At 33.4% G+C, this 13,251-nt stretch overlaps 1 protein-coding gene across 1 annotated transcript; it reads right to left on the reverse strand.

The window, feature by feature from the left end:
* Positions 1-273: 273 nt before the first annotated feature.
* On the reverse strand, positions 274-11,120 carry LOC141816206 (protein yippee-like; the record flags this gene model as incomplete). Its single annotated transcript, XM_074704031.1, is given in 4 exon segments — positions 274-524; positions 668-723; positions 801-909; positions 11,077-11,120. Coding segments are annotated over 4 exon segments (294 nt in total), but the record flags the coding sequence as incomplete, so codon positions are not given.
* Positions 11,121-13,251: the final 2,131 nt, after the last annotated feature.

The raw sequence follows: 13,251 nt of genomic DNA on the forward strand, positions 1-13,251 counted from the left end.
TTGAGATTCTTCTAATAATTTAAATTTTTAGAGAAATGATGTTATATCCATTCACAGATCAATACTCCATAAAGCCACGGTGGAATTCACAGCCCCACACGGTCAGTCATATGACCATCTATGAAAAGGTATATCGGAAAGGTAGTTGACCATTACAGAAATCATCAACCTTGAAGCCAACTCAACTCCAATGGAGTCATCAATCATGAAGCAATCAAGAAAATTCAGCACATTGATACCTCTAATTATATCAGTGACCTCTGAAATAATCAGTAAATGGCAATGCACGATAAGCAATTTATATTATTTCATACCAGATTCAGCTGGTAATTGAGACAGCATCAATCACCAGAATCCACATGGTCTAATTTGAAGCAAAGATCAAGAGAATTTACATCTGGAATACTTTGTATTTTCCTTTGAGCCCATATAGTTAACGTCATACATCATCCGGATCACTGCCACTTATACTAGTATCCTGAGTTAGCCAGTATCGACTTCCGTCTGGACCTGTGAGCTTAAACCTGCTCCACAATAAAATCTCATCTCACTTTGCATATTCCAATATGGATATAAAATCTACCACAGTAGCTGTATAAATGTTTGCGCGAATATTTAGCTTGTATTCAATCTAAACTAGATGGAATATAGATCATAGAAACAGCACCTCTCCAGCACAATCTTTCCTTCTTTGTACTTCTGGGCCTTTTCATGAGCAACCTCCTGAGATAAAGTGATCGTTTACTAGTAACTGCCATGAAAGAAGGATGAAAATAGATCACTAATTCAAACAGTCTTACATATTTCCACCCAACAATGGAGCCACAACAAACACAGAAAACATCGCAAACAGTGTGCAATCCTGACGTCATCATCCGCTCATCTTCAAGTCCAACAGATACATTCACACTGCAAAGAATAAGAAATAGATGGGCCATAAACTAGCTGATGAATGATGTCAACCTCCAAGGATCTTGAAGCATCATGTTCAACTACAAGAGAGGACGGAATGCGGTAAAGTGATGTTATTTGGAAGCAAGACAATATGATTCTAACAATAAATATATCCGACAGTTGGTTTTAACCATTTCAGCTTCATTCTCATTGGATTATTAACCAATAGATACTCTTGTGCGGAAACTATTTCATGGTATGTTTAGTATGGGGGAATTAGAGGGGAAGGAGGAATGTAGTTGTCCTTTGACTTTGTATTCCATTCCTGTGTTTCGCTGTAATTTTGATAGAGGTGAAATGGAGTCGTCGTCGTTAGTTCAAATTTTGTATAATCCTGCGAGTAAACCTTAATTGTCAAGAAAACCACCTGTAACTCTAAGGACTGCAATCCAGTCGCAAGATGCAAGTAAATCCAGGCACTAAAATGTCTTGGACATATATAGAACTATTACCGTGATATGATTGGTTGGTGTACTAGCTATATTTTAATAACTGATGTTGACAAAAATTTGTTCTTTCAACTTCACAAATATGCTTGATGACAGATGTTGGGAAATATGAAATCTTACTATCAATCATGGCTTAGATACCATGTTGTGCCAATGGGCATGGTCAAAGCAATTCACTACTGAGATGCAACACAAGTGCAGCAACAGCATATTGGCAGGATGGACATCGACTATCTGACGATGACGAGAACAATAGCAAGAGGGTTCTCTGGTGCTAGATATGCTTCTTCTACTGTCAGTGAAGGGGTGAACCTTCTTCCTCAAGCTAACCCATGTTATCATATTTCTTCAGTACCAACATGTAGCATTTGAATCATTCCAGTCAGGACTAATATGACTTCAGAAACCCATTTGTTATAACTTGCTTAAAACAATATCATTAAGTAAGAAAATAAAGAATATGTTGAATGTTACCATAACGAGACAATTATTATATAGTATATATAGGACTTGATACCCTATAATTAAAATATAAAATGTGGGATTAAACTCACAATAGATAACAACTTCCCCTCAAGCTGAAAAGATCTTTCAAAAATGAAAAGGATCAAATTGACTAAGATATGACTGATGAAAATTAAAATACAATACTATCAAAGTAGAGATGGTTGATTTCTTCAACCGCATAGACTTGATTCATTGCATAGTGTGTCGAGAGAAGTGAGATCCCAAGACAATCTCTCAAGAGGGCTTCTTGTGATGGGGCTGCTGGAATGTGACAGACTAATGAAGATGAAGGAGAAAATCCTTTGACGAGGGTCCTAGGGTGACCTCGGAGATCATATAGAGGTCACACAATAATCAAAAGAGGATGAGGTGAGACCCCCAGGAATCAATCTCTTGGGTGATCTTCTCCTTGTTGCAGCTCCAATAAAGAGCAGTGGCAGAAAAAGGGGAGAAGCACTCAATGAGAGTCATAAGGGTAACTTTAGAAAGGGAATGCCATATGCTTGGGCTCGAGAGAACAAAAGCCATCAAATAATCAATAACATAAATCATTTTGGTATATTTTTTTGAATAGTACAAAATTATAAAACGAGAAGGAATAAAATACAAAGTATGTTTCAAATAAAGAATTCCACTTCATGAAAACGCAGCATGAAAACGCAACATGATACACTATAGACCTGGGTCCCACATCCATGTAGTGTAGTGTAGCATGCTACGTTTTCATGTTGCGTTTTCATGTAGTGTATCATTTCTCTTTGATAATCTATTTCTCTTTCAACTTAAGGTCATGTGTTTTTTGTCCATAGGATTTTAGGTGTAGGGCAGTAAACTTTCTCTATAGTTTTTTATGATAAAAATTGTAATCAAATTCTTTATTTTTATAATAAGTATCATCTAATGGAGTAAATGAAAATAAATTAATATTCCCTTTAAATATCTGGTCTAAGTTCGTTAATATATCGAACAAGGATTAACCAAGGTTCTTCACTAACATCACAATGTTTGTACCTATGTTAGGTATTGGATTTTTTTTTAATATATAATAATAATAAAGGAACGACTAAATAATCGAACACGAAGTGAGAACGTTGAATTAAAATCGGATTGGGTTCAAACAAGACCCAACGGGTAGGCGCGGAGATAAGGATTTCATTGGTTCAAACCGAGATTGATTTGGAGTTGATTTAGCTAAGTTGTAGCCGAACCAAATTTAAGGTTTAAACTAGTTCGATCGGTTTAAAATGAATTAAGGTATTTTTGAGGAAACTTCCTCTTTCCTCTCTTTTGTTTTCCAGTTTCTTCTCGCACAAGCAACAAAACACCACCGCCATACCCAAGCACCGATCGCCCACTTCCTTTTCTTCTTTCTTCTTCTTCTTCCCCATTTCTTCTCCTTCCAGCAACATCAAACCCAGCAGCTCCTCCCTCTGCTTTCTTCCTCCTCCTTCATCAACGAACAGCAGCTTCCTTGCTGCCTTTTGTTTTGTTTTCCTTTCTTTTCTCCAGCAACAGCAGGAACATTCCAATCTTCTTCTCCTCTTCTCAAGCAACAAGCAACAGCCTCTTCTCCCCTTTCTTTCATTGTTTTCCTAGCCAACAACAACACCCACAGTAGCAGCCCTAGCTGCTGCATTTTCTAGCCAACCAGCCGTCGGAGCCTTCGCCGGAGCTAATCAAGGCCACCGGCGAAAAAGAAAGGTTCTCCTCCCTTGTTCTTTCAACGTTTCAACTATTCACCATTTGGTTTGTCCTGTTTGCTCAGAAACAACAGTAAACCCCTAATTCCTTCATTCCCTCTTAGGTTTCTAGCAACGACTTCTTTTCCAGATTTCCAGCATCGAACGACACCGAACAAGAATGAGTATTTTTGCTCAAGGTGAATCTAATATCATTTTGTTTTCCTTGTCTTGATAGTCTTTCCATATTGTTAATGGGATGAAGGTATTAGGAATGGAGAATATTATGAGGAAGCAAGATCAATAATGATCTATCGGCTTCGAGTCGTAGATAATATTTAAATTTTATGTCATGATTCTTATTGAGTATTATTCATTTTGAGTATTTGAGTTATTGTTGTATTATATTTGTAGATACGAATTTGACCGGAGCTCGGTGATCTGCCAGCGCTCGAAGCTTTTGGTGTACATAAAAGTGGATACATTCTATCCTTTGACTTGTATATTTTCCTTGTGCATGAATAAATAGATTAAATGGATTATATATACTTGTATGATTGTTTTCAAAAAGGGGATTAAAATGATATTTAAAATGGTGAAATAGGATTTAAATAATTAAACCATTGGAGGGTAAATAATTGATATTATTTCCTGTTCACATATGGGTTCATATGGGGATTAAGATGGGAAAGAGTGTTTTCAAAATTAAATAGATGTTCTGACTCACTCTTCTGTTGATACCTATCTTTAAATTGCTTGATCTTTTATATTTCATATTGTTGATATTGCATCTTATTGATACTTGTCCTTTACTTGCAAACCTTACAGTGATACATTAATGAATGAATAAAATTTATATTAAAAGTTGACTTAAGTTGGTCGTTTAGACCAATCAAGAAGATACGGATTGGGAATGTAACAATTGTGATAAATGATAAAAAAAAATAGAGTGAAATAATAAAGATGAGAATGGAAAATACAAAAAGATGAAAACTATGAGCCTAACTTTATACCAAAGTACTGGACCGCCCACATGTTGTTGTGATAGCGCGGTCGGCCGCGATCCAGAGCCTGGCCGCCCACATGTTGTTGTGGTAGCGCGGTCGCCCGCGGTTAGTGTTTATCATGTCTTCCACCGGTGAAGGTATTTAGCCCGTATGTTAGATAACGTATACGATGATATACTCTGAGGAGGCTATTAGCCTATATTATATATATATATATATATATAACATTATTACACTCTAATGATATTGACTCCTGTGTTCATTTTTTTTAGTTAATTTATCAGCTTTATACTATTGATACAGATATACACGTTGATACTCACATGATTATAATATTTATCCAAGTTGAGACTCTAAATTCTAATACAAAAATATTATATGATTCCATATGATGATACATTTTTAGTTATGTATATATGGAAAACTTTAAGAAAAACTTAAAGTTGTAATAAGAAATTGTGATTTACTCTACTCTCTTGGCTTCTTAAATAAGATTAAATTCATGCACATCTTTTCTAATTACTCACTTAGCCATTGGCTTAATTGTCTGCATTCTTTGGCATCCAGTTTTGCAGGCACAAATACCTTTTTGATACGTATATATTAGTTAGATTCAGCTATCTAGAGTCGCTCGGAGATCTCGACTTACTGATTCCTGGTTGGTTTTATTTTCCTTTTGTTGTAATTACGTTTTATTTCACATGCCATTATATATATATATATATCGTTTTATTGTCCATGAAATATATGATATATATGCAGTTAATGAATTTCCTGATTATTCTACTTATATAGTATAGATGATTTCTTTTATTATATTGTCATCGAGTGGGATACCTCCCGGTGTGCAAGAATGACACCCCCGGGGCGTGACAACCTATATTTTTAATTGTAATCAATATTTTTCTATACTTGGGTATGATTATTTTAGCTTAAAAAATTGGTAGTATAGGTCGTCATCTAAGTTTTAGAAACCTATTTTTCTTTAGATTTGTTTCTCATTTCAAGTCAATGTTCAATAGGTCATTTTCTATATTGCTCTAAATTAATTGAATGCTTTACTGAAAATTCTTAGTTGCTCTAATGTATTTATATTTAGCAAGTCATGCACTTCAGTATGTCATGATAGCCAATATAGTATTCTATCTCAGTTAACCAAAATGCATTAGTGTCCATTCATCTATTAAAAATGACGGCCTCTACCTTAATCTTATGAGTAATAATTTTTAGGAAAATGACAATTTTTCTCAAAGGAAAGTGTGCATGGTTCATAGAATCAAATGGCTGAAGTTAAAGGATAGCAAGCAAAGTATTTTTAAAGAGAAGGGTAGGAGCACAAATAGTAGAAGAAATACATGGCAACTCGAATACGACATGGGATAAGATGATATCAAATTTAAAAATAATAGTCAAAAATGTATCGCTGAGTCAAGAGGATGAACACCACCAAATAAAAAATCTTAATGGTTGAATAAAAGAATACAAGAGAAAGAGATGAAAAACGATTTGCCTATAAGTTGCTATATACTTCTAAGAACAAAAAAATTTAAAAAAAGTATGCAGTAGCCATGAAAAAGGCCAAGAAAGAGTGAGTGAAGCCAAAAAAACAACTTTCAAACGCTTGTATTAATAGTTAATATAAAAAATAGGAAGGAACATTTATAGAATAACTACAGTGAGAGATGAAAACAAGGGATCTTACCCAGATAAGATGCATTAAAGATGAATCCAATAAACTATTAGTGAAGGATGAGGAAATAAAAGAGTGATGAAAGAAATATTTTCATTAGTTTTTTAATAAAGGTTTAGGTAACCAACTTAATTTAGGAAATTTAAATAGATAAGAAAAATAGCATACAATGTTATTCAACTTGAGAACGAAGAAAATGCATGACCAATGAAGGGTAAGTATTCTAGTCCCCTATATAAAAACAATGAAGACCTACAAAATAATGCAAAATATAAGGGCATTAAGTTAATGATCTATAGCATGAAATTTTGAGAAAGAGTGATAGAACAAATATTAAAGACGGAAACCAAGGTGACCGAAAATTAATTTGGAATAATGCTTGAAAGGTCGATAATAAACACTATATTTTATTTAGACAACTTGATTATAAAGTATCGATAAAAGAAGCAAGACTTACACATGATCTTTATTGACCTAGACAAAGTTTATGAAGGAGTACTGAGGGAAATTATGTAGAGAGTTCTAAAAAGGAGATGTTAGTGTAGTGTATATTTAAATAATTAAGGATATATATGAAGATGTAATGACAAAAGTGAAGACTTCAAGCATTTTAATTGAAACATTTCCTACAAAGACAGAGTTATATTAAGGATCAACTTTAAGTTGATATCTTTTTACACTAATCGTCGATGAACTTACTGGACATATCCAAAACATGTTACCATGATACATGTTATTTGCATACAACATTGTTTTGGTCAATAAGACATGTGGAGTAAATATTAAACTCAAATCTTGAAGGAAAATACAATAAAGATTTTAGGCTTAATAGAGTAAAAATGGAATATATAGAATTTAAATTTAATAGTAATAAACATAGTAAGACAATTGTTAAGATAAGAGATCACAAGTTACTTGTAATTGAAAGTTTTAAGTATTTAAGATCGTTTTTGCAAAATAATAGAAGAGTTAATAGAGATGTTTTACATATGATACAAGTCGGATGATAGAGGACATCAGGTGTTCTTTATGATTGTAAGGTACCTCTACAACTTAAACAGAAGTTTTATAAAACGACAATTAGACCTAGTTAGACCTGCTATGTCACATGAAATTGAATTTTGGATTTAAATCGACTACACAAGCAGAAGATAAGAGTCATTAAGGTGGATATGAGAATATACCAAGATAAGAAATGAGAACATTATAGCAAGTCGAGGTTATGCATATTGAGAGAAAACTCTGAGAGAAATTTAAGATAGTATGGACATGTACATGGGCGACCAATAAATGTCCTAATTAGATGATGTGAGACCATAATAAATATGCACATTAATCGAGGAAAAAAGAGAGCAAAGAAGATTTGATTAGTAATAATAAAACTGAATAAAATTTATTAAAATACAAATGAGAATATAGTAGGATATCGCGCCCAATGGCGTAGAAAGATTCATATAACCAACCTAGTTGGAAAAAGGCTTGGTGGTAGTGGTGGTGATTGATAATTTTTCTAATTTGATTCCTATTATCTATAGAGCAAGATGTGTATGAATGGTAATGTTCTTTCAGTTATTTGGAAGGTGTGTCTTAGTTTTAAGCTTGTTCTATGCCCTACATTTCTAAGATTTATATCTCTTATGTATTTGATGTAATAGTAGTGTTTCCGTTCACCAAACCGAACTAAGTGTATCGACAACTAATGGTGTTTCTAAAATAAAGTAATACAACATACTAATCACAATGCAAATAGATAATATAATAATGATAAATAAACTAAGCTACAAGTAAAAGAGATGTCTTTCTAATGATTTTTATGAATAGTGATTAAGCTAAACTAGCTATACAATTTAAAAAACAAAAGAATGAAGATTTAACCAAAGCAAAATATAGGCACAATGGTACTCATATATTTTGAAGGATTTACAATGATGTGTAAAAAATTTCACATTTTGTGAGAAAATGATTAAATATAGAAATTTTAAATTGCTTACTAAATAAATAGAATTTTTTAAAGAATTAGAGATAGCAATTTTACCAAGAATGTGGGCCTTGTTGATGTTAAAGTTGCCATGAAATTTGAGTCTCAACCGATCAAATAGATGGTCTCTACTTGAAATTCAATAATTTGTCTTGCATAATCATTTGCTACAGTTCTAGGTCTTGGACTAGAACTCCTTACACATTTTTTTCTTTCATGAGAATTCTACTTAATTAGTAATCTACTTTTTCTTTTCTATTTTTGTGCTAAGGCTCATGAGTGTTGTTGTTGTGGGTGCAGATAGAGGAGTTCAACGTCTGAGGTTATTTGACATGGTAGGATGTGGTGGCAGTGGCAGTGGCAGTGGGTGCCCACTATGTCAATAGCATTGAGATCACAAGTGGATCTCTAAGGAGATTTAATCAACGCTTTGGGAACAATTGACGTTACTCAAACACAGAACAAACAAAGGAAACCAAAAGGGACTTCTTTGCATGAGGAACAAATTGCATCACATAGGGAAAAACTCATATTGGAAAGGATTAGGGAATAAGAATAAATTAGAAATTCAGTTCTACTACAAACTAATGCAAGATGAAAGATCACAATGCAAGAAATCTTCAAGCTTGTAAATTCACAAAGGATAAAATTTTATTAACTAAAATAATCGAATCCTAATCCTTTTTATATACAAGAGCAAGTCATTTAAAAAATCTAAATTACCTCTAAAAATTATAATAAACTTTTAAAAAGCCTAATTTACTTTTGATAACACTTAAAATTAAAGGACTTATAGAATTTTAAACTCTAGAATTTAAAGAAATTTTTGAATTGATCCTTAATCTTTGAACTGCATTGCATACTTTCTATATTTTTATTGGCTTCGATCTAATTTCAAATGTATTAGATTTAATTTAATGTGTAATGAGTACTTTAAGGATTGATTGGATTTATATTTTAAATGAATTTTGCTTTCTTATTTTAAGGATTTTATAAAATAACATGTATACCAAACTGTATTCTAACAAACCAAAGTTTTTTAAAATTGATTCATATCTAAGAATTTTGGTTTACATGTGAATCATAATTTGTGGTTTGATATAAATAATGAATTTACAAATTTGATAAAAACACGACCTTTCTTAGAAATGATGAAGACAATGCAGATGAGATGATGCTAGAGTAGATCAGGCTTGCTGGGAGAGCAGTGAAGCTTGCAAGTGGATTGAATCTTGCAACTCTGATGAGGGAAGACATCAAGGTCGCTTGCCATATTTAGATAGGCTCTGAGGGAAGCCATCAAGGCTATAAAACAAAGTAGAAGACAGGTTGATAGCAATGCTTTTTTGTCGAAGAAGACAGATGGCATCTATTTATTCCCTTGCAACAACTATAGGTCGTGACCAAAGAGGATGACTGCAGACAACCACCAAACTAGAGAATAACACCGAAGATCTTATGGATAGGATGGAAGTTAACGAAGCCAGCTAGATCTAAGATCTAGATCACACTGTTAGGTAGATCTAGGGCTTTGAAGTTAGGTTTGTCAGAGGTTGACTTGGCTACAATGTAGGGAAGGCATGACATCATCAGGTGAGCAATGGGAAATGGTGTGAGGCAATGACATTTTTACACAATTTGGATGACCTACACAACATGGAGAGCATGACCCAGTTTGTGACTGGATGACATTCAGGACATTGCAAACAAAGATTAGACAAAATAAGACAGAATAGGGAGGTCCCTGTGGAGGTTGTATCAAAAATTGAGAAAGTTTAGAGAATGCCTAGATCAAGGAAGGTTGTCGCCATCACATTAAAATCCAAGACATCCACCAAAGAGGAAAATTTTAGAAGAGGAGCTCCAATACTGTTAAAAAAATATTATATTCTTGTTGATCTTTTAAAAAGACAGTTATTATATGATTATATAAGACAACACAAAATCCTATAACTAAAAATGTAGACTTGTGCACCTTCAATATCATACAAAAACCACAACACAATTAATCAATAACAACTGTCAAGTGTTGCTTTTATTAAACATGAATATGTAAAATGCAAATGATTTCAGTACAAATTTAATATTTTGAATTCTCGACACTAAAAAAATTATTTAAGTACCATTACTAACTTGACTATCTCAGTCAAAAAGGGTCATTTCACTCAGTAACCAAGCTATGCCATAGGTTCAGCACTAAGAATGTCAGCAGATTTTTAACTGATGGTTTTAGGCAACAACTTGAATGACAATAGCTTCAACTAAATTCTTGTTGACGTACTTTTTTTTACTCTTGCCCATTAAACCCAGTGCTATTGCAGTTCTCACTCAAACCAGATCAGCACACACGTCTGCCAACTTAATGTAAATCCATTTGCATATCAACACTAATATGGGTGTTCCCCTTCCTCTCCTCAATATTTGTCAATTCTTTCTATATTCCACCCCGTATTTGACACCTTCCTCCCGATCTAAGATGGTTTTAGTGTTCTTATAGGACTCTCCATTCAACAAATCTCATGAGTAGTCTGATTTCGCAAGCAAGATTAGATTAACCTTCGTTGATCCATGTCCAATTGTCCTATCCAATCACTAGTCAATTTTTTCAAACTATCCATATTCCAATGGACTACTTGAATCACATAATCCTCTAAATCCAAAAAATGCAACTACAGAGGGTAATTTAGAAAAAAGAAACATAACAATAAGGCAAAGAATATAGTCCACGAGTAATTAACTTTCCTTGAGATAACATAGGTAGGTAATTTGAACTAGAAAATTCAACTAAGCCAAAAAAAAACAGGCCACTTACACCTTATTGAAGAGATAGGCCTTCCCATGCTTGCAATAGAAGGACTGTTCAGACAACATAAAGAAAACAGTCAACAATATATACATATATAATTGTTTACCAACACAAATACAATATATCAATTGAACTTACCAACACAAAGATAAAGAAAAAAATCCATAAACTATTCTACACCCTTTCCATAATATTCTGCAGTCTCCAGTTCAATGTTTATTATTTTAGTCCAATTCAATATCACTAGGAGAAAAACCAGTGCTAGAGATAATGATACAAGAGACACCGCTCAAACATCTTTGAATAGTATAGAAATGAACAAAATTTACACTGTTCATGCAAGAGTCTTGATCATTTTGGCATTGTATTGTTTTGACACTTGACACACAACAAAGTAATGACAAGATGACTTTAAATGAGTTTTAAGAGTTTTAATATTTTTTTATTTACTATTAAAGATAAGACGGCATAAATTTAATAGCCATAACGAGATGAATTATGAGTTTTCACTTAAATTTTTTACTTGACTATATAAATTAAGCAGTTGAATTAAAATAATTTTTCTCATATATTTCAATGTTTGTCTAGACACTTTTATTGCTTTTCTTCTTTCATTTGACTTGTTTGCTTTAAAAATATATATAGCAATTAACTAACCAATTGTATTAGAATTTTGGAAACCTTAAATAAAAATAAATATTATTTCAATTCATCTTGATGTCAATCGAAGTCTGTCAAAGTGTTGAACGTTAGCATAGACAAAACTCATCTGCACATGAACAAAGGTCGCACAAGAGAGCATTTGTGTGATCACTGTTAGATTTTAGCTATTCACCAAAATGGTACTATTCAATCATATGTCATCAAACACTGCATAAGATTTTTTAAACCATTGTAATATATATCCTTTAGGAATATGAGAAACTAACCTTACTCGAAGGTAAAATTTGAAGCAATATAAGAATTCACATCTAGGAGAGGTGTCAACAGCATAGCCCTTACATATACTAGAATGCTTAAATGCTAGACATGGTTTGAAATCTCATACCATATTGAGCAAAACTGTTAAAACGATAAATTACCAAAACTCAATGGCACTCGACAGATACAATGTCTCTTTCCTCCTCCAACCTCCAATCCATCACTAGCACCATACATCAAAACATCGACACGATACCAAAATAATATCGTTCCCGTCAAAGAACAAAAATATACACGACTCGAGATTTTGAATCTTGATTCTCATAGCCACGAGCAAATTGATTCATCCTTAGTTCCAGTGCTAGAGTCACGAAAGAAAATCCTACCATGGTAGGAAAAGGTAAAAGAGACTAGTAAGACCAAACCTTGGCCCTACAAGTAATCTAATTCTGCATGAGTCAATTGCAATTAGAGTTTGTTTTTGTTTCAGACTCAAGTTGATTTAGTAACTAATCCAATATAAAGTCTCTCACCTCTCATATAGTTATATACGTAGTCCCTTGCAATAACAAGAGAACCCTAACTAGTAGAGATGCTTCAAACATGTTTCTCTTAACCTTGAATAGAAGCAACGAAGTGAGGAGCATCAGCATACCTTTTTTACTACCTTCTCTGTCATGTAATAGTTCTCATATTTTATGCATTTGTGTTTTGCTTTCTCAATGTCACTATCATTCTGCTGAACACGTACAGTTTACTTGAATTGTTCACATAGGTGCATATCGTTCTATTACAATGGGTAAAGGGGTGCATTTGCTTTCTTTTCCTTTGGCTACTAAGATATTTCAGTTCGCCAAGTTGTCTCGCTTGGACATGGATTCAACATGAGTGTGAAAGGTTGACTTATTTGGGAATCTCTAGATCTATGCTTATTTTCAACTCCCCAAAGCATTTCATCACTTGATATGTCCTTTCTCATCACCATAAGCCTTTACTCGTTTGATCCTCGTCATTAACATTAAGGTTATACTCTCCTAAAGTGTTGCTAAATAAAAGGATCTTATCAACATCTATGAATGATAAATCATAGATCGAAATTCCACCTAAAACTCTGAATCCCATCCTCTCTACTTTCCTTTACAGGTATCATCAAGTTAATGAGTCTTTTCGTTCGTGAACTGAGACATATAATGATTTCCTTGTATCATAATCTCAAACTACAGTATATAACCCTCAGCTAGTTCACTGGTCTGGACACCA

This window comes from Curcuma longa, unplaced genomic scaffold (genome assembly GCF_044706935.1).
Source record: "Curcuma longa cultivar G26 ecotype Majalengka, Jawa Barat unplaced genomic scaffold, ITB_CL_G26_1.1 contig_15020, whole genome shotgun sequence".
Classification (NCBI taxonomy): domain Eukaryota; kingdom Viridiplantae; phylum Streptophyta; class Magnoliopsida; order Zingiberales; family Zingiberaceae; genus Curcuma; species Curcuma longa.